At 33.6% G+C, this 18,834-nt stretch overlaps 2 protein-coding genes across 2 annotated transcripts; one reads left to right on the top strand and one right to left on the bottom strand.

Moving 5' to 3' along the window:
• Positions 1–2,489: 2,489 nt before the first annotated feature.
• On the top strand, positions 2,490–9,196 carry LOC120336205 (melanocortin receptor 5-like). Its single transcript, XM_039403826.2, has 4 exons — positions 2,490–2,802; positions 3,687–3,982; positions 6,136–6,494; positions 6,703–9,196. The coding sequence occupies exons 1-4, from the start codon at positions 2,677–2,679 to the stop codon at positions 7,089–7,091; spliced, it is 1,170 nt and encodes a 389-aa protein (XP_039259760.2). The 5' UTR covers positions 2,490–2,676; the 3' UTR covers positions 7,092–9,196.
• A 62-nt stretch (positions 9,197–9,258) lies between these two features.
• Positions 9,259–18,672, bottom strand: LOC120335679 (uncharacterized). The gene is made up of 11 exons (XM_039403249.2): positions 18,215–18,672; positions 17,087–17,293; positions 16,486–16,625; positions 16,071–16,182; positions 15,782–15,910; positions 15,291–15,436; positions 14,499–14,594; positions 13,892–14,033; positions 13,072–13,182; positions 12,399–12,936; positions 9,259–12,165 (listed from the first exon to the last, which is right to left on the bottom strand). The coding sequence occupies exons 1-11, from the start codon at positions 18,374–18,376 to the stop codon at positions 11,567–11,569; spliced, it is 2,382 nt and encodes a 793-aa protein (XP_039259183.2). The 5' UTR covers positions 18,377–18,672; the 3' UTR covers positions 9,259–11,566.
• Positions 18,673–18,834: the final 162 nt, after the last annotated feature.

Below are 18,834 nucleotides of genomic sequence, written 5' to 3'. Positions count from 1 at the left end.
GTATCGTCGAGAAATATTGTCATGTATGAGACGTCATACTGACCTTAACGATGGAACACTTTTTTCCGACGAACGTTTGGTGATGGTCCTAATGGCTCGTAGACGGCAATTAGTGATGTATAGCATCGATTTAAATTGGTTTTAGCCCACGAAAACACGATTGTTTCCAAAACACAATCAAAACGTGAAAAATCAGCTGTTGTGATCAACGTCATTTCCAATTGTACACGGGTGATTGTTTTCATTTCGATGAGGATTGTGATGTAGTTCAACGTCGCTCAGGATAATACGTTTTGTTTTTTACGTCAGTGAAGCGACGAGTTGGACGAGTAGCTGTTATATTTATTCCAGATTTTCGTACGTGTGAGTCAAATTGTGACCGCCAAGTTGCATGGAGGAAGAATCAGAATTCAGATTCAAATTTGAGCAAAACTGCTTTTCAAATCGAAAATACCTGAATTTCGAAACGTTCATGACCAGAAAAATCTTACAATTTTCCAAAGACCTTTAGGATATTAATATAATGCCAGAAATATATTTATTTTAAAAATAAATTCAAAGAATGTTATGAATTGAAATTTACTACGCTGAACGGCACAAAACGGGGCAGTATTTCTAGTAAAAAAAAAACGATTTTACTCAGCAGAACATGGGAATGTTTATCGGTGAGATCGGCGTTCTGGAGATGGCACAAAAATATTCGTCACCAGTTTATATTTTCAAATTCAAAAAAGTATATTTTGATTCGGTCTTGTCCCAAGGGTAAGGATCAATATGACAAATTCGTCGCTGATGCTTAGTATTTTTGGAATTGATATTTTTAACAGGCGTTTGGATTTAGTTATATTGACTTGAGGTTATGCTTTTTCCTTTTGTCATGAATGGCCGTGTATTTGAAAAGTCAATATTGTAAGATCCGAACGGATTTGTACTTGGTCAGATACATCTATTTTTGTGGGAACTTTAGTTCTCTATTTACATTTTATTTGTCTAAGCTGGTAATCAGAAAATGTTCGAATTCCATGTAGATTGCAGCACTTGTTTACTCACGGATTTCAGTCAGCGATAGGTTAATCATGTAGAAACATTACATACGGAGAAAGATTAAAATAAAATATACCAATGAACGATTCTTACCATAAATAAATATTACGATATAGTATTTGAGAAAATGATTTATTGAAAACAACCTTTCTACTCCAGTAGCCAGAATCGAACAGCAATTGGTTTCTAACATTATTTGATGTTTGACTCTTCACGTTATGAATAAACATCTTTACATCGATGTGGTTAATCATCCTTTGTAATGCAAACATATAAGATGATGGAGAATATTACTTGAAGATATGTTTTCATGGCTTCAATGAATTCTTAGAATTCAAAAAATATCGCCTAATTACCTTCAAATCATCCGAGAAAATTGTCCTGTATTTTAGCGCATTCTAGGACAGATTGAGTAGATTAATGGAACGCAAAAACTTATGAGAAAGGCAAACTTGTTTTGAGAGTTTTAGATTAGATTTGGTACGTCTGAAATCGAGCGCCGGTCAGCCCTAGGATGACAGAAGAAAACGCCCAAGAAAACAGGACCGAAAGAGTAGCGTGATAATGATCGCAACTAACAAATTAGTTAAATTACAAGGTTTTCTATTTGGCCTATTTTCTTTTATTTTTCAACGAAGTGTCGTAAAATGATTTGATAATTAGAAAATTGCTGCATAAAAATGTTATATATATATAGTCCTAGTATTAAAATCCACTCATCGACCTTTCGCTTTCTACGACTTTGCGGTGGGTAAATGTCCACCACCGACTGGAATTGCCATGAGGAAGACTCATTTAGGGCGCCAAAGAATTCCACGCTTTCATCCTACCAAACAAACAATTGTGATAAAGATGCCAAATTTTTTCAATTAAGTCCGTCTGGATCCGGCCATTAACACCAAGAAGATGCAGAATAAAACGTTCCAGGAATTCCTGTCCAAAATCTTAGTATATAAGATTATAATGCTAGGATGAGCGATGAGAGTTATCTTACAAACAATACAATTCGAGGCACATACATATGAATCAAATCAAACAACAGGAGCTAGAACAACATTAAATATCAGGCATATCCCATGACCTGATGGACATGGAATTTATTTAGCAATGTTTTAAGCTCGACTTGCCGTAAATAGGCAGGTATTTCCTAATTTCCATAAAATGATTATACCGTGAAATGCTAGTCAGTTTTTTCCCTTTTTGCAACAATTAAGATAGACCAAAAATGTCACGGTCGAGTTTTGTTTACGCCCCGCAATCAATATTTGCTCATCAAAATCTCATTAGGTTTGATATATATGCCAATATGTAAACGACGAAGGAATATTCTCGCCCGTGCGACGGTCATAACCTGACCAGACATAGTACACGCCATTAACATGAATCTTTTTCTAACAGAAAAATAGTATAAAAGTAACTTCCGCAACGTGCTTTTAGTAAATCGTTATCATTAAGCTATCATAGTGGATTATCATGGACAAGGGTTAACGTGGAGAAAGGTTTACTGAGTTGATGTGTTAACATTTTCTCACACATATCTAGGATATTTTGCGATGTTTTTAATAGATATTCCTATTCATATTATACTAGTTTGAATGATAATTTTTTCATGAACTTACGATCTGTTATTCAATGTTAACGAAGATGCCATTAATTATAAGTATGTCAGATGAAGAAGGATCAGCGGATTATGTTACTGATGGTCTCGAAATAAATGGATCGGAATTATCAACAACTTCTTATGGTCTCTCATTCAAGGTGAGGCTACAATATTCAGAGAAGATTTGATAGGTTAGAATAGTCTTTAGTACATACTAGCCATACAAGCTATTATGATTCTAAATGAAACCTTATTTAACGAAAATTTTGGACGGGTTTCATCTAATATTTGGTTTTCACTATTTAGTTAGGCTTATCTGGTAGTCGAAGACTAAAAAGTGTTTTGAGCTCTTAGTTAATGTGGTGCAATTTTAATGATTCCATAATATTTTTAACGAAGCGCCAGTTTTAAAATAATATTTAGTGTAATCGCATGATACCTGATATTTTTTATAAGCCTATATATATGTATATATCCATATAACCAACCAGTGGGGGATTCATGAGAATGGCGTGATAATCAGAGGACAGTGACCCTGTTTTATGAAGCTTCAGGTTTGACAAGACTTTGTGAAATGAGGGAACCTGGGGTTAGTGAGTCCAATATTCGGGAGAACATGTTCTTGAAATAATTTTATATCCCATGATCAAATCAGGTGATTTTGGACGCGATGTGTTCCCCCAATGGAACACAATGATGGTATACGATATACTCAAAATGAGATACAGAATGTGGGAATAAAAATATTCAATTCCCAGTGATTCTTTGCGTCATTGTCTTTTACTGAAATTGGTTTTTGATTCTTGTCATACGAGGACTGAACTAATGTACACTGATGGCGGCTTGATTTATACAAAGGCCAATATCAAATCAGTTATGCTTGTTTCACCCAGATGCCTAAACTGGCAACTGCTACCATCCATGTCATGCAAAATATAAACTCTGCGCTAACGCAATAGTGTGTATTTAATTTTAAATAGTAATAGCAATGCTAGTAAACATAATCAATGGGTAAAATAAGTGCAAATATATTTTTCTACAGGAAGAAGTAAACACAACGACTGAAGCATATTTCTTAACCAGCACAATGTATACAACAAGTTGTGTTAACAATTGTGACGTCAAGCAGTTCAGAATATCATATTCAATCATAACCTTAGGTGTTATTGCCTTGATAGAAAATCTGCTACTACTCTTCGTTGTTGCTTCATTGAAATTGGGGAAGAAGTGCAAGATGTTTTATTTCCTTTGGCATTTTTCACTGGCTGATGTTATACTTGCGTTTAATTACGTCTTATACAATGGTCGAACCATATCAGTTTGTCCAACAATTTATACGTGAGTAAATATAATTTTTATATTTATAATATATATTCTCAATTGATATTAATAGTTATTTTCACGTTTTCGTCATAGCATGTTTGCCACCAATATCACGTCGAAGATAAATAAAGCACAACCGGTGAAATATCATAAACAATATCATATCGTGCTTCCCATATCATGCCCTGATGAAGTTTTTCTGAATAGTAATTCGTCGGCAAACTAAATTGTTTTGCTATTCACCGGTTGTGATACATTTATCTTCGATAGCGTGGAATATTTGTTTAAGACAATGTTATTGTAAAAGTATATAGGATTCTGTCATCAAAGAGGCGGTTATTACACTATGAGAATGCTTTATGGTAAATACCAGAGAGGCACGTAAAGGAATAATTTCTTTAATCCACAATTCTAACTAAGACATTTTTTTGCAAAATATTAGGTCCTATATTTTATCGACCAAGTTGGCCATTCGTTTTAGTATCACACGCTTGGAAAGAGAAAAATTGAGCTTTAGAATTGGTCATCGGCTAGTGGGCTGTTAATTTGGCATATTTATTTCCCAGAGGAATTCCCTTTTAGATTCGTTCGTCAGATTTTGTTGATAGTCGAAAAATTTCGGAACACAAATTTAATGATTGGGGGTTCGCATCCGAGCAGTCTCATAAATTATAAATTGAGCACTTGAGCCATATGTTACAAGGCTAAATTTTACGTTTAATATAATACCCCTTGATGTCCAGGCTTTCAGCTTTCAGACTTATTAATTAAACTGACCTGTTAAAATCCTCTAGAGGGCAACAAATGCATGCATACGTACGGTTTATTCCAAAACATGGAGAAGTTGTGATTTCGCAGGGTGAAGGAAGACAGTAATTTTAATTTTGTAAAATTATATAAAATGACACTTTTATTACATAGACCTCCACTCAACATCAGTAAGAAAGCGTTGGCATATAGAACCATGATGTCAATACTAGTAGACTTAAGAACAAGGTCGTCCAGCCCGTGGTCCGCCGTAGGTTTCCGAGTGGCTCGCGCGGTAGTATTCGAATCCCAATGTCTTTTACAAATCTAGGCCATTATTTAAACCTCTACTAAAAAAATTATTCCTTGTCATTCAAACGTGCGAGAAGTACCACCCGGCTATCGAAAGCTTATTTAAGTCCCATTGTGAGCGGTATTGCTGGAGAGAGATGTTTGAATTTATTTTTATCGTGTGCCATGTATTTCAATCTCTTTTTTTTCTTTGAAGCTAGAAGAGGCGGTTTTTATGCCCTCAATATCTGACAGCACATAGGCTACTTGTAAGAGCAAGTTTTTTTTAGCTGATGAACCAATTCAAATCCCCCGTGAGATCACTAATTTCTGACAGTCATATGAAAAATTCGCTATGCATGGCTACATCGTCCATCGCGCCGAATATTGACAAATTTATTGGATAAAAGCGGTGTCATACTTGGTATTGAAATATCTATGTATCTTGAAAACTGAAACATACCAACCATGTCAAGTGGCCCGCGCAACCATTCGTAAACTAAATGTGGCCCTTTGACCAAAAACGTTGGACAACCCTGCTTAAGAAGTTTATCCGAAAGTTTTATATTTAAACTTTGAATATCGTGTACATTTACATCGAGCAATATATCGCGTACAGTTGGAAAAACTACTTTAAAAAAAATTAATGAAATAACAGGTTGTCGCAGTTTATGAGTCATGACAAATAGGGCTGGGCATTTTCGAATACCTGGCGATTTCAAGTCGAATCGAATATTTTTTTTAATCGAATCTTGAATATTAGGGAGATATAAAAGTATATGTACCTTTTTATTGTATCAGGTACTAGATGGAAAACATAGAATACATCACTCAGGCAGATTGCTGAGCGTTTACACACAATAAAAAACACGTTTTCATCAATAACTCACTACGGAAAAGAGTCATATATATGTAAGAAATCGTTAAAAAATCTGGCTCTAATAAAAAAATTGAGAAATTTACCTCGATCATTGGCGGAAAGAATAAAACAAGATGGCGGCAATTTGAAATTTTGCTCTGAGTCTGATCCGATTTGAATATTGTACTATTCGATTCGAAATGCCTAGCCCTAATGACAAACAGGTATTTTTCTCGCTCTATTCGTTAACTACTTTACACATACTTTTCAGGTGTGAACGACGTTTCTTTTGGGAAACATATTCCCTACAAGCAATGTTTACCACCTCACTGTTGGCATCATATTTCTTTGTACTGGCCGCAACTATTGATACATTTATTGCTGTGAGATGTCCGCTTTGGTATACTTCTTGGGTTACAACGAAACGAGTCAGAATCATCAGCGTTGTCATATGGACTTTTACTTTGTCTGTTGCCTCGACTGGAATTGCAATGATGATATGGTGGGACAGGAGAAAAGGCCATTCAGTCCTCACATTTTTGTTAGCGATTCTTTGTGTTATAACTGCAGCCACGGTTATTGGATTCAACGTTGCAATCGTAGTATCAGCTTGGATAACCATAAACAAAGGTATTTGTGTATTTATTTATAACGTTGTGTTGCCTTATTTATAAATGTGAACAAATGAACCTATAAAATCACCGTATGCTAAAAAGGCAGAGTGAAGTTCAAGCTCGAGCGGATATTTTTTTGCTCAACTGTCACTGTCGTTGTTCAGTAGAAATTGCGCTGTACGGTACTTTTGCGCTAATTGTCCTATCATTTACCGTTGTCACAGGCATCAACAAGGAGGCAGAAAACAGACAATCTCAATTTCGTTCGGAAAATCTCAATACGATATCTCGGACTTTATCATCTCGATCTCGAATTTCCATCGGATCTATTCAGCTAAGCGAGAGGCAAAAACAAAATCGGAAACTGACTGTTACTTTAGTCATGTTTGTTGCTGCATTTCTCACAAGTTGTGTTCCTTGGCCTGCAACGTTGCTGATTTGTCCAAGTGTGGGAGCATGCCAAATCAAATCATATAACGTTTATATTTTAGTTCTTGTTTTAGTACACACTGTTATAATTCCTATTATTTACGGGTTTCGCATAGAAGAAGTCAATCAAGAAATAAAGAAACTCTTCCGGGCAGTTGTGAATTTCATAAAGTGTGGGAGATGAAACCCCTACCTCGCCATATGAAGACACAAATTGTTTTTTATTTTATTCAATTTTATCATGGTTTTTATAATGTATGCACAATGCACTGCATGTATCCACAGGTATTTTTCGAATCTATTACTCCGAACACTGTCATCAAATGATTTTGTATTTCGGGTTGATGAGATGTAAACAACGGAACGCTTTGCATGTCATATTGGGTTACAATATGTACTATATAACGATAAAAAAGAAGCAGTATTCGACGGAAAATGGGGAATGCCGTTCTAATGGCACTACGAAACCAGGCACTCCAGCAGTGTGTGTCCCAATATGGAGGTAACTAATTTTGTTCGCCTACTTTACATCAAGTTGTGTAAAGGGACTGAAGCCCATGGGCAGGGGGTATATATATATATTCACTTGGCTTACATAGACAGTCCCCGAACTCTTGACAAAAAACTAAAATACGGAAATTCGGAAAAAAATTATGGCCTAACCCTAACCTGGTACACACACTACGGGAGAACCTGAAATCTTATATTCCTTCTATGGAATTAATTTTTAAAATGGGATTGCCATTTGACATATTACTTACCTGCAGGGGTGAAAACAAACACGCGGGATTTCTTATGATTCCGTGGAAATGTAAGAGAGACTTTACCAATCTATGCTAAATATTATTATACCCAAATCCAATGTAATGTGCTGTTCGCTACTGAACGCTTGAGATCGGTGCCGGTCACTCAAAATAATAATTCACCACGTGGCGCGACATATTACCCATCCTTTTTTAATGTTACAGTTTTACGAAGCAATATCGCTACGAGATGGACGACCTTCCTTTTTTCATATATGAATTTTACATTCATCTCAACCTCATTTATATAAATTAATGCTTTACTGATGCAAAATTCTATTTTATTATTGTTATAAAACGGCAGAACGACTCGACGAAACGAAACAAACGCAACAAAACTAAAGTATTGGCACAAGTAGCCGAACGGGCAGAATGGATAAATCATGGCAATGTTATCGTCACAAGCCATGTATCAAAGCCTAACCTATGTTGTATTAGTAAGTTTGAAAACTCGGTTCCTGCTCATGAATTTTTATTGTTCAGTCAGTACTAAGGATTCTAGATCTACCAACAGTGCCCTTTGTGTTGAATTTGTTTTTGTGGCAATAAATCACTCTACAGTTTTAATGTAAATGCTCGGAAACTTTACAGCGCTGAATGCCATTCGTTAATGGTATTCGATTGCGACAGAGTATTAGTTTGAATACTGAGCATGTATGTGTTTTTCATACCCGTAAAATTGAGAATGTATCGTGCGATTTACAAACTGGTGATGATAATATATTTGATAAAATTGCCCCACAAATAGTCCATTTGTTACAATTATATCCACTTGATAGAAGCATGTGTTACTGCAAGTCAATTCGATATGCAGTGCATCATGTTACTAAACAAAGAAATGTCGAAGACCGGAAAAAAGATCTCGGCGCCAGCGATCTATCAAATTACACGAGACCCACTAATGCTGGAGTGAGGAAAAGTCGACTCCGTCTATTGCCTGACTTGAGCGACAGCACAATAGAAGTTCCCCGATTCCCAACATCGATCAAACATTGCGAAACGCGGACGACAAGGGCGAGAGGAAGAGAGTCAAACGTCAATTGTGTTGCGTAGCGGATATGCGGCTTTGTGATTAATGATCCAGGCTAAAACATTAATTTGATCACGCGACATCAACAGGACGAGGTTGATTTGATACTTCAATACAGAACAAGTCTTCAATAGAATAGAACTTTTTATCATTTTCCCAAATGTTGGTGGATTTCACAACCGCGGCCGGAACAAAAAGGATAGGATTGAATTTGTTAGCTATATTTACATTGACCCCGGTCTGCTAATGCAACATGAAGAAAATGACTGCAAACTCCTAAAACGCCTTCCAGTTACATGTTGGCCTTCGTATTATTACATCTGTTCACTGAGAAGCGGTATATTGTATTGTATTGCAATGGAATTATATCCAAATACCAAAATAAATTGTGGTTGAGGACTTGCATTGAGAGTTGAATTCCTGAAAATGGTTGACTCTTTCTGTACAGCAATTTCATGAAATTGGTTCAAAACACCTTTCAAATGTTTTTTTTTTATTTTTTTCGAAAAAAACCTCACTTCAATGAAATAAGAATTTATACATCAGTCCAGATACACATCAAGTAAGGTAAAATGAAATTAACATAAAAAAGACTTATAATGCACAGAAAACCCAAAAGCAAATTCGACTTCATAATTTGACCAAAAATATTTAAAATCAGTAAAGAATAAAATAAAAAAAATATTAGTTGATTGTGTCGGTCTAGTACGCATAGTTCAAAGTAACAAAGGTATGATTGAACAAATAAAATGGCACGAAAACATTATCAAATAAATATACACAATATTCAATGTGGCAGTTCCAATTTCTTGTACCGGTATCTGATTCATAGAAGTATCACATAACGCATGATTGTCAATGTCATACTAGGATATTTCAAATTGAAATCCAAAACGATTTTCCAAAATGACAAATAAACCTATTATTATATGTAGGAAACGAAGAAAAGACTTAATTTTGGTTCAAAATAATCGCCAATTTCTTTTGCGCCAACATATAAATGAAAAGGTTTGGACAAAATCAATCAGTCCTAACATAACACAATTTTCATTTCATGTTGTGAAATTTATTTATCCAAAAATTACAACAATTGAAGACGATAGCTTGACTAATAAATCAAGGGATTTTTTAAATAACTGGCAGTAATAATAGTAAATCAAAGTTTCTCAAGATGAATTTACAGAAGCCTTGTCAGGTTTTTAGTTTTACAGCGATGGTAAAATAAGTTGGATGTAGTTAAAAAGCGACAGTGGCTGTGATAGTAAAATATTTCTTTTCTATCAAAACCTTGAAGAGTTATTGCATACAGTGGTGAAAATTTCAGTATGAATCACAAGAGACAGATGAACATATAATGAATGTGAAAACAGTTTGTACAGTTTTGAACATTAAATAAATTGAAGAAGTTGGCCATGAAATATGGAATTACCTAGTTTTTCATTTTAATGGAAGCTAGCACCAAATAGTGTTTGAAACATTTAAACATTTTATTCTTTATATAAAATTAATTAAAATTGATTTAGTATTTTGTGGGATTCAACATTGGTCTGGTTGATTGTTTGCGAATAACATATCAATTGTGTGGAATAATAATTACATAACCAACTAAAAAGTGATACGCCACTCAACAAAATAAGCTGTACTATAATATAATTTTATAATTATATGTTTATGGCACATTTTTGACAATTCGAAGCAGAAAAGTATGTACGTATGTTTATTTGCCTCAAAATGTAACAGTATCTGCATAATAATTAAACGGTGTAAAGAGCCAGGATACACGTTTGAGACCTGACCAAATACCACTGACTATATGTTTATGGCACATTGTTGACAATTCGAAACATTAAACAATTTTTCTATCAAGTCTATTACAACTAATGTTAACAGAAAAGTACCACTAACTGTATCTGACATTTAGCCATGTTTCAATCAAATATGTTGACAAAAACAAACTTGCATAAGACATTGAACAATATCATATAACTTTTACTTGTCATAATTTGATGTTAAAAAAGTCAAATTTAGATTTCAGTGCGTCATGATTCGTGTTACAGAAAGTAAATGAGTCTTCGGTTTGGAAAATTTAACCTCGGTGATCAGACTCACAAATATTTGACAGCACAGTATAACAAAATAAAAAGTTGTGAAAGAAAGAAGTATTACGGTAAAAAGGGTTAGTCATTTCTGTGTAAAGTATTGATTCAAAATGATTCACAAAATGAGCAGTTTTCTGAGAAGATTGACAAAAAAAAAGATAAAGCACCAATAAAGACAGTTTTGAGTAATGAAGAGTACTTGGCATACGAAAAAGTGAATAGTAAAAAAAGAATAACAAAGAAATCTCTAATTCGGCAGTTAGGAACAATTTTTTTGCTTGTAAAAAAGCTGTTACAAGTACATAAAAATTTAAAAAAAAATCAAAAGTGACTGTACACTCACTAACATGAAGATTCTTGCATCTGAAAGCCCTCAAATTATAATAGCACAAAACCGGAAATTTTTTTTACGACTGTTTGTGGGAGTGCAAACACATTGCTGCCATACATTATTTTTGATTGGATGTGAAAAATTTATGGTTGAGTTTAGTCATAATGGCACCTTAGATTGATACAATAATGTCAATCTACAACAGTGAAATGTTCAGTGTGGTACTGCATTGACAATTAGGTTAAACCTGTTCAAATATGATCTTTTAATATGACAAACAACACATTCATGTTCAATTGAAGTTTTTAAAGCCTTAAAGTAAATAGTAAAGCTCCGGTATCGAAAAGAGTATACTGATTGAAAATCTAAATATTTGGCAACTTCATTTAAAACAATTTAAGCAAACTCTGAAGCAGCTTTCCTAGGACGAGATAAGTCTAATCCACAGTCTTCACGAGGGCTATCAACTCTCAATTTCTTCGTAGGTACAGATGGTGATGTAGGAGAGGGTTCCTTCATTGCGGAAGGTGTTATATGACTACCGAGTTCGTGCAATGTCGCCGCAGCAGTAGCCAATGCAATATTTGGATTTGTACCATTCACGACCATAGACCCAACCATAAGTGGTAGTAAATTGGATGCAATCACTATATTTTGACCATTAGAGTCAGACTTCGAATTGTTGTTATTATTGCAATTAATGTTACTGGCATTCATGTTATAGCTGGAATGCAAGGGTGGTTGATGCTGCAATCCGTACTGAAAATTTGGAGACCAACGTGGCAAACCACCCGCCCATCCTTGGAATATTTCAGGCTTCGATAATGTTGGATTTGACATCATTTGTTCTTGTGTAGTAGAAAGTGGACTGGATAGCATACTGCTAACCAAGTTCATATTGACAGAGGTTGAATGCAAGTTGACGAGGGGTACTTGTGGAGCGGTAGGAAGACCTGTCCTACCATACATTGTGTTGTCAATTGAAGAAATACGATCTGTTAAAAAATTAACATTGAATTATATTAAGAATATTCAGGAAATTTGTTACATACATAAAAAAATTGGGTATAATCATGTTCATCTTTCTTAAACATACTGTACACATAGTTTTGTAAAATTTTTGACGTCTTCACTTTGCAAAGAACATGTTATTGTTCCAACAGATTGTTATACTAATACTTTTATTACAATATCAATGTTAAACTAAAAAAATGTAATAGAGACTCACTGCCACTTGTCTGAAATGGATATTTGATTGGAGAGAAATTTGAATAAGCTGTCTCGCTTGGTATGCCCGGATATATCTTATGTCGCAATTCACAACTGTCATTATCTCCAATTTTATTCAACCCATCGTTATGTTGACTACCGCCAATTCCAAACATGTCAGTCGAGACCTTATTGACACTTTGTATTTCCTGAATACTAGGCTGGCTTAAATGTAACGAATGTGGTCTGTAAGGCATGGTATGGAACGTCCCAGTAAATGTCTTAATTGGTTGCTTCAAAAGACAATCAGTGGGGTCACTCAAGCATCGTTGACGTTTTTTTGGATTCACATAGCCAGGTTGCACAGAAATAAAACCCGGTGTTGACAAGGGTGTCGATAATGATACGGAATCAAAGTTCAGTGTCGCAATGGAAGCAGTTGATACTTTTGATGATAGTGGCGTTGCGGAATTTGTATTCGGAGTTGTCTGATTGTATGTACGATTATCAAAAGAACCCGCTTGAAGTTTTGAGGATGAATTGACAAGTTGAGGAACCTGGTTACAAAATAAATATGGTGAATTGGTAACAGAGATATGAAGTGGTATTTTGTGGTTTTTTGATTGTTTGTACGCCGTTAAAATGATAACTTGGTAGTAGAACTGTTCAGTGTGACTGTTCATATAACTTACATGTAAATGTTGCAATGCATCCAAAGCAATTAGCTGACTATCATCCATATTAGATGGAATAACAGAGTTCATTTGTTGGATGCCTGATTTGATTTGAGTTGATGATAATGACTAAAAATAAAAGAATATTGTTGCAATATTTGAAACTAAAATTATACTTTTAATTGAAACTTATGAGTCGAATACGTTATTGCTATGTAAAGAATGAAGAATAATATTCACAGCCTAACTAGGCTTATTTTGTGAGTTTGAACGAGGCAAAATAAAGCAAGGGGTTAGTGCTGATACAAGATAATTTACAGAGCTTCAAGTTACAAAGTTTCAAATAACCATCGAATACCCCAGAAGACTATGAGCTATGAATTCTGTCATGGTTATCGAAATCATTACTTGATTAATTGGCTTCGCCGTATTTGACACCAACCAACAATTTTCAGCTTTCAAAACTGAAATAGCAGTTTCGTTTCACAATTGACAAAGTAAAGTTTACACATTGGCATGGTATGCAACGCAACAAATTTTAAAATTAAGATACTCTTAATAGGATTTCATTTACAGCATGGCGATATAAATAGCAAATACATGGTTGCCAATATTCCAAATTATCATTTCATAATAGAGATAGTACAAATTGGGCGTAAGTAGTGGTCTCACTCTCATGAAAATATTGATATTCAAATTACTAATTTTATTTTCAATGAACGTTTGACCTATTAATAGCAAAGCTAACAATAATACCACATTTTCAACAATGTACAAAATTCAACAGTAATATTCAACAGAAATATTAAGATAACTTCTGATCATAATAATAACTTACAGTTTTTAATTCCATGTGACTCGGCTCAAAAGTTCCTTGTAAAAAATTAGGAACAGTAGAGTATGACTTCACATCAGATGGGTTCTTCAAAAAATTGTTTCCTGCACTGTTGATGCTTTTTGAAGACTCATGTGAAGGCACTCTTGAGAAAAAAATATAATTTATCATAAAAAACAAAATATATCTTCTTTGAGAAATTGGTATACAGAAAAACATAGGTATACCAAAAAATTTTTTTTCAAAAAAATACCGAAATTTTTGTCCTATTCTCAGCTTAGTGTTAAAGTCACTCTTACAAGTAATTATTTTTTTTTATTCAAAGTGGAAGGTAATCCCATAGATAGAAAAATTTGCACTTATATTGTAAACTGCATGTGTGCCCTGAAAAATATTCACTAGAATATGTTGATAACCACACTTTTTGTTGATGAAAATTATTTTACATTTCGCTATATGAAAGTAAACGAAGCTGTAGCTAATAATATATAGGTAAGAGAAGTATATATAAAGAAGTCGCGAGTAACTCGTCAAACTATTTTATATTTTTCACAAAAACAAGTTTTTACTGATTTAAATTATCAATCACAAAACAACATGTTCTACCAACCTGCCCTGTAAATTCATAGATATTTCTCCAGGAGTCATTTTACCAATGTCCATTCTTGGATTGCAAATATTGTCATTCACATCATAGTGGTCTTTCCTGTGTAAGCACAAACAATAAAAGCACTGTTATTTGAGTTGAACATGTTTCATTTTCCAAACCAAGCAGGGATAAAAAAAAACTCATTATTCGAAAGCGATACCCTCGAAAGCGATATTTATACGTTAAAATATTAACCATACTTTAAAATTGGTTTGTGTGTAATAAAGCATATTCAAATATCCAAATGCAGGAAATGTTGATGCAAGTTTGGTAATGCAAGAAAATTTAAACAAATTTTTCTTCTATTTTATAAAGTTTTTGGGAGAAGTGCTCGGTTATATTGGTCAATTTTAACTGCTTAATTAAAATGAGGTTCCTCAATAATTCCATTTTGAATTTACCTGACATTTTTCCCTGATTTTAAATATGGATTATTATTATTTTTAAATTGATTCATTCATTTTATCATCATTGGTACCAAGTAGAGTAATGATCAATACAAAAACAAATTTTTAAAACTGATAAATATCGTTACATTTATTCGTCATTTTAACCAAACAAAACAGGACAAAACATTAATGGCTTCCCATCCTAGATGTTGCTATAAATCTGGAATAAATTATTGGAAACATGAAAACATAAACACAAGACTAAGAAATAAAAACTATTTCTTAATTTTTAAAACTTTGATACAAACACATTTCAAACTTAGCAGCTAATTTCAATTCTTCACAGATTCAGAGATATAATCACCTTGAATTTGGCGACTGCTGAGGTGACCGATCTCTTTGTCTTCTGTTTTTGAACCAATTGCTAACTTGTATCACACTCAACCCCGTCATTTTTGCAAGTTCTCGTTTTTCATCAGGCGTTGGATAACGGTTTGTTTTGTAACAATCCTGGTTTATTAAATCAATAGATCAAAATGAAAATCGCTCAGTGAGAACTAGGGTTCTCCCAAAATTCAAAATTAAAAAGTCAGATATTTCAGAAAGCTAATAACAATGGAGTAAAAAGTATGCTTATACAACACAAAAAAAATCGTGTAACAGTGTTATTTGAAGCTTATTTTTGAGAATGCTTCATATTAAATTTCCAACAAAATTCCCATAGTGTTTTTTTTTCAACATTGATAGGATTCGATTATTTCAATTATCGAATTATTTCAAAACACAGGACTAACTCAGGACAGTAATTTTTTCGTAATTTTAACTTTTATGTCAGACTTAAAAATCTAAAAATACCTTCAAGGCTTTTCTTGATTTTTCTTTAAAACAGTAAACCATTTCTTCCCCATCCCAGATTGTCATAGGAAGTGGAAATTTTCTTCTGATTCTATATTTATCTACAGCACCCAGTGCCCTTCCTCTGATCTACAGAAATAGGCAAATCGATGAACTTTTGTAATATTCCGACAGGTAAGCTAATAAAAATATGTTTATAAAAACTTCAAATATAATTAAACATAATATTGTCTGAAATCTATAGAAAAGCAAAAATTTCAGTAATAAGATAATTTGAATACTTTCCTACCTTCTCTGCTTCAGCGTAATGAGCCATATACCATAAATTTTGTAGGGATTTATGATTACATGATGAAAATGTGCGACTCTCCAATAAATTGAACATTTCTTTGTAACTATTCCTGTTAAAATATAATACATTAATAAATATTAAATGGGCCATACCATTCAGCTGGAGAAATAAATTTGACAGAATCATGAATAAAAAAATAGCTTCAGTTATTTTCTGAAACATTATACAGACATTGGGATAAAATGTTCAAAGACACAACATAGCCCATCTTACAAAACAGAAGCTTGTTGATGATGGTATGTGTGAGTGGTGTCTTCCAGTGGGCAAAGCTTACGAAGAGTTAACACATTAAAAGTTAGAACCAGGTATCTTGTTAGCAGAAATAATTTTAACGCTTAGAACTATATCATACCTATAAAAGGCAATATATGCTCTGGCCATCACAATATTTTCTGTATCAGAATTATAATCATCTGGTGGTATTTTTTTCAAAAAATTTTCAAGTTTATGAAAATCTTCACTTTGTTTCAGTGCCTTACATATGCAGGATATCTGTGAAGAAAAATATGTTCATTTCAAACCACAATGCTCAATGGCCATATTTTTTATTATATATTTTGAATATAGGTATCAAATGAGTTCTATATCAAGAAATCAAACTTCAATTTCACATTTTTTTGTTATTACCGTATAAAAATGTCTTTCAAGAAATTATTGTATTCCAAATTTTACTTTGTAATTCAATTCCGATATATTAAAAAGATTAACTGGCAGAAAAAGCTAACTATATTTTGTCTATCAGTAAGAATGAACTTGTTATCATAAATGTATAACAACAAACGCATTTATTGGAACTGGAATTCAATAGTACTTTATAAATTAATTGAAATTACCTGGTTGCTATGAAAAGTGAAACAAAAGTTTGCTTATTTAAAAAAAGAGGATTAAGGAGTAATATTCGTAAATAAATTCATAGCAACCAGACGAAAATAAATCAATAGGAATTTAATTACATTATCTAAAGTATAAGTTGGGGCAGCAGTCTCCATTGGTTTATTCTCAGATACAGTATTCAAAAATAATTGAGAATCTGTAGAATGTGTTGACATCGTTTTACATGTCCTGCTGTTATTATTACTCATGTTATGCGACAATTGTTTCTCTCCAGGAGTCATGTTACTATTCGGAAAAGAGCTGAAGCTGTTTGGCAGATTTTTATTCTGTAAAAAACAAACAAAGTTGATTGTAAAATTGTTTTTAAGAGCACAGACACCAATTCAAATAACATATTTGTAAAGTTTAAAAATGGATGCACTAAAAAACAAATTGTAGTTTTTTGTGATCTCTATATATTGTTCTAACATTGCTATTTTGTGTAATTTTTTTTTTATCTATGAAAATATGGAAATTAGGTGTACATTGGGTAAATGGGTAACTATTTCAAAAAAAAAAAATTTAAAAAAGCTTGGAGTTTTCAATTTTATCTGCTTAAAACTTTATAATTCAATGTTCTCATATTAACATATTAAAATAAAAGTTGCATATATTCAAGAATGAATATTGTTTGTTTCACACTTTTATGTTTACTGTGTCAAGTATTATTAGAGTTGTGTCTTATTAATGGAACCTACTATCTGTTTTGTCTCTGACTAAACTATAAACAATTAGAATTTTTTAAAAAAAATCAGATATGATGAAAGCCACATGCAGCCATGGATATAATAAACTAGTGGTTAAGATATTGACCCAAACACATTCAGACATTGGAAAACCAGGAAGAAAGATCCATTTTCACAAAAACAAAGTCAACACTATTATAAACATAATCCAAAAAAGAAAATATTTTAACAGTAATAAAAGCGAATGAACCATCGGTTTGAACAAACTGAATGACTGAATGAGAATACATCATGATAGTTTTTAAAATATAACGAAACATTGAGCAATATTTACAAAAAAAAATTAGTGCCCGTCTAGTAGGCCTAATTAAATTTTACAGCTTTAGAATATTATAGTTTCACTTGCTTGCAGAATTCAAGGCAATCATTGCAGCCTGGCTTTAGTTCTGCGAGTTGCATGCACTTATGATTTAGATTTAGGTCAGAAATAAAAAAAAATGCTATTATTTCAGACTACAATACCTTATCAATTTTCATAATTCCCTTGAATGCATCTTCGGGTATATTCTCTTGTTCGTTAGCCGCAATCACAGATCTGCCAGTCGGCAACACTGAGTCGGCATCCTTGGTACGATTGCCTTCACATTCGCCGAACGCTCCCATCTCCGACAGATTGGTCGACATTACTGCATTCTAGCATACCCCAACGATTACATAACTTTCTTCAGTGGTGGCAAAATGCATACTGACTTGTTTCTGTAACTTAACGAAGTAATGAGACCCCAAATGAGAACAACTTCCTGACCGAGCGAGGACATAAAACACTAATACGTACAACGCGACACGACTCCGTAGTAATACACAACATGGGTAACAATAGCGCAACTGCAGGCAGCTCGCAAGAATCGAAGACTGCGCGGGGATATTTTGACGAACGACAGCCTCGTGTGGTTGAAAAATTGTAATGCGGGAACTCAAATAGTCTTGTGGATTTTGTTTTCATATTGCGAACGGTCGATTTATAAGATCCATATTGCGAACGGCCTTTCGTCCGGTTACCAGTCCACGCCGGGTATAGGAATAGTTAACCAGTTGTTTTAGAAGCGTGGACTTGGTGGTAGTAGAGCAAACCGACCCGACCA

The sequence above is a fragment of the Styela clava genome, chromosome 2 (genome assembly GCF_964204865.1).
Source record: "Styela clava chromosome 2, kaStyClav1.hap1.2, whole genome shotgun sequence".
In the NCBI taxonomy this organism is placed as follows: domain Eukaryota; kingdom Metazoa; phylum Chordata; class Ascidiacea; order Stolidobranchia; family Styelidae; genus Styela; species Styela clava.
This window is presented reverse-complemented; position numbering and strand designations above follow the sequence as displayed.

Bases quoted from the DNA above. Each gene is read 5' to 3' on its own strand.
- LOC120336205 (XM_039403826.2), top strand. From the start codon at position 2,677: ATGTTAACGAAGATGCCATTAATTATAAGTATGTCAGATGAAGAAGGA. The intron at 3,983-6,135 runs GTGAGTAAATAT...CATACTTTTCAG, and splicing joins GTTTGTCCAACAATTTATAC to GTGTGAACGACGTTTCTTTT. The intron at 6,495-6,702 runs GTATTTGTGTAT...CCGTTGTCACAG, and splicing joins TTGGATAACCATAAACAAAG to GCATCAACAAGGAGGCAGAA.
- LOC120335679 (XM_039403249.2), bottom strand. From the start codon at position 18,376: ATGTCGACCAATCTGTCGGAGATGGGAGCGTTCGGCGAATGTGAAGGC. The intron at 17,294-18,214 runs GTATTGTAGTCT...TGTTTTTTACAG, and splicing joins GAATTATGAAAATTGATAAG to AATAAAAATCTGCCAAACAG. The intron at 13,183-13,891 runs GTAAGTTATTAT...TTTTATTTTTAG, and splicing joins GTCACATGGAATTAAAAACT to TCATTATCATCAACTCAAAT.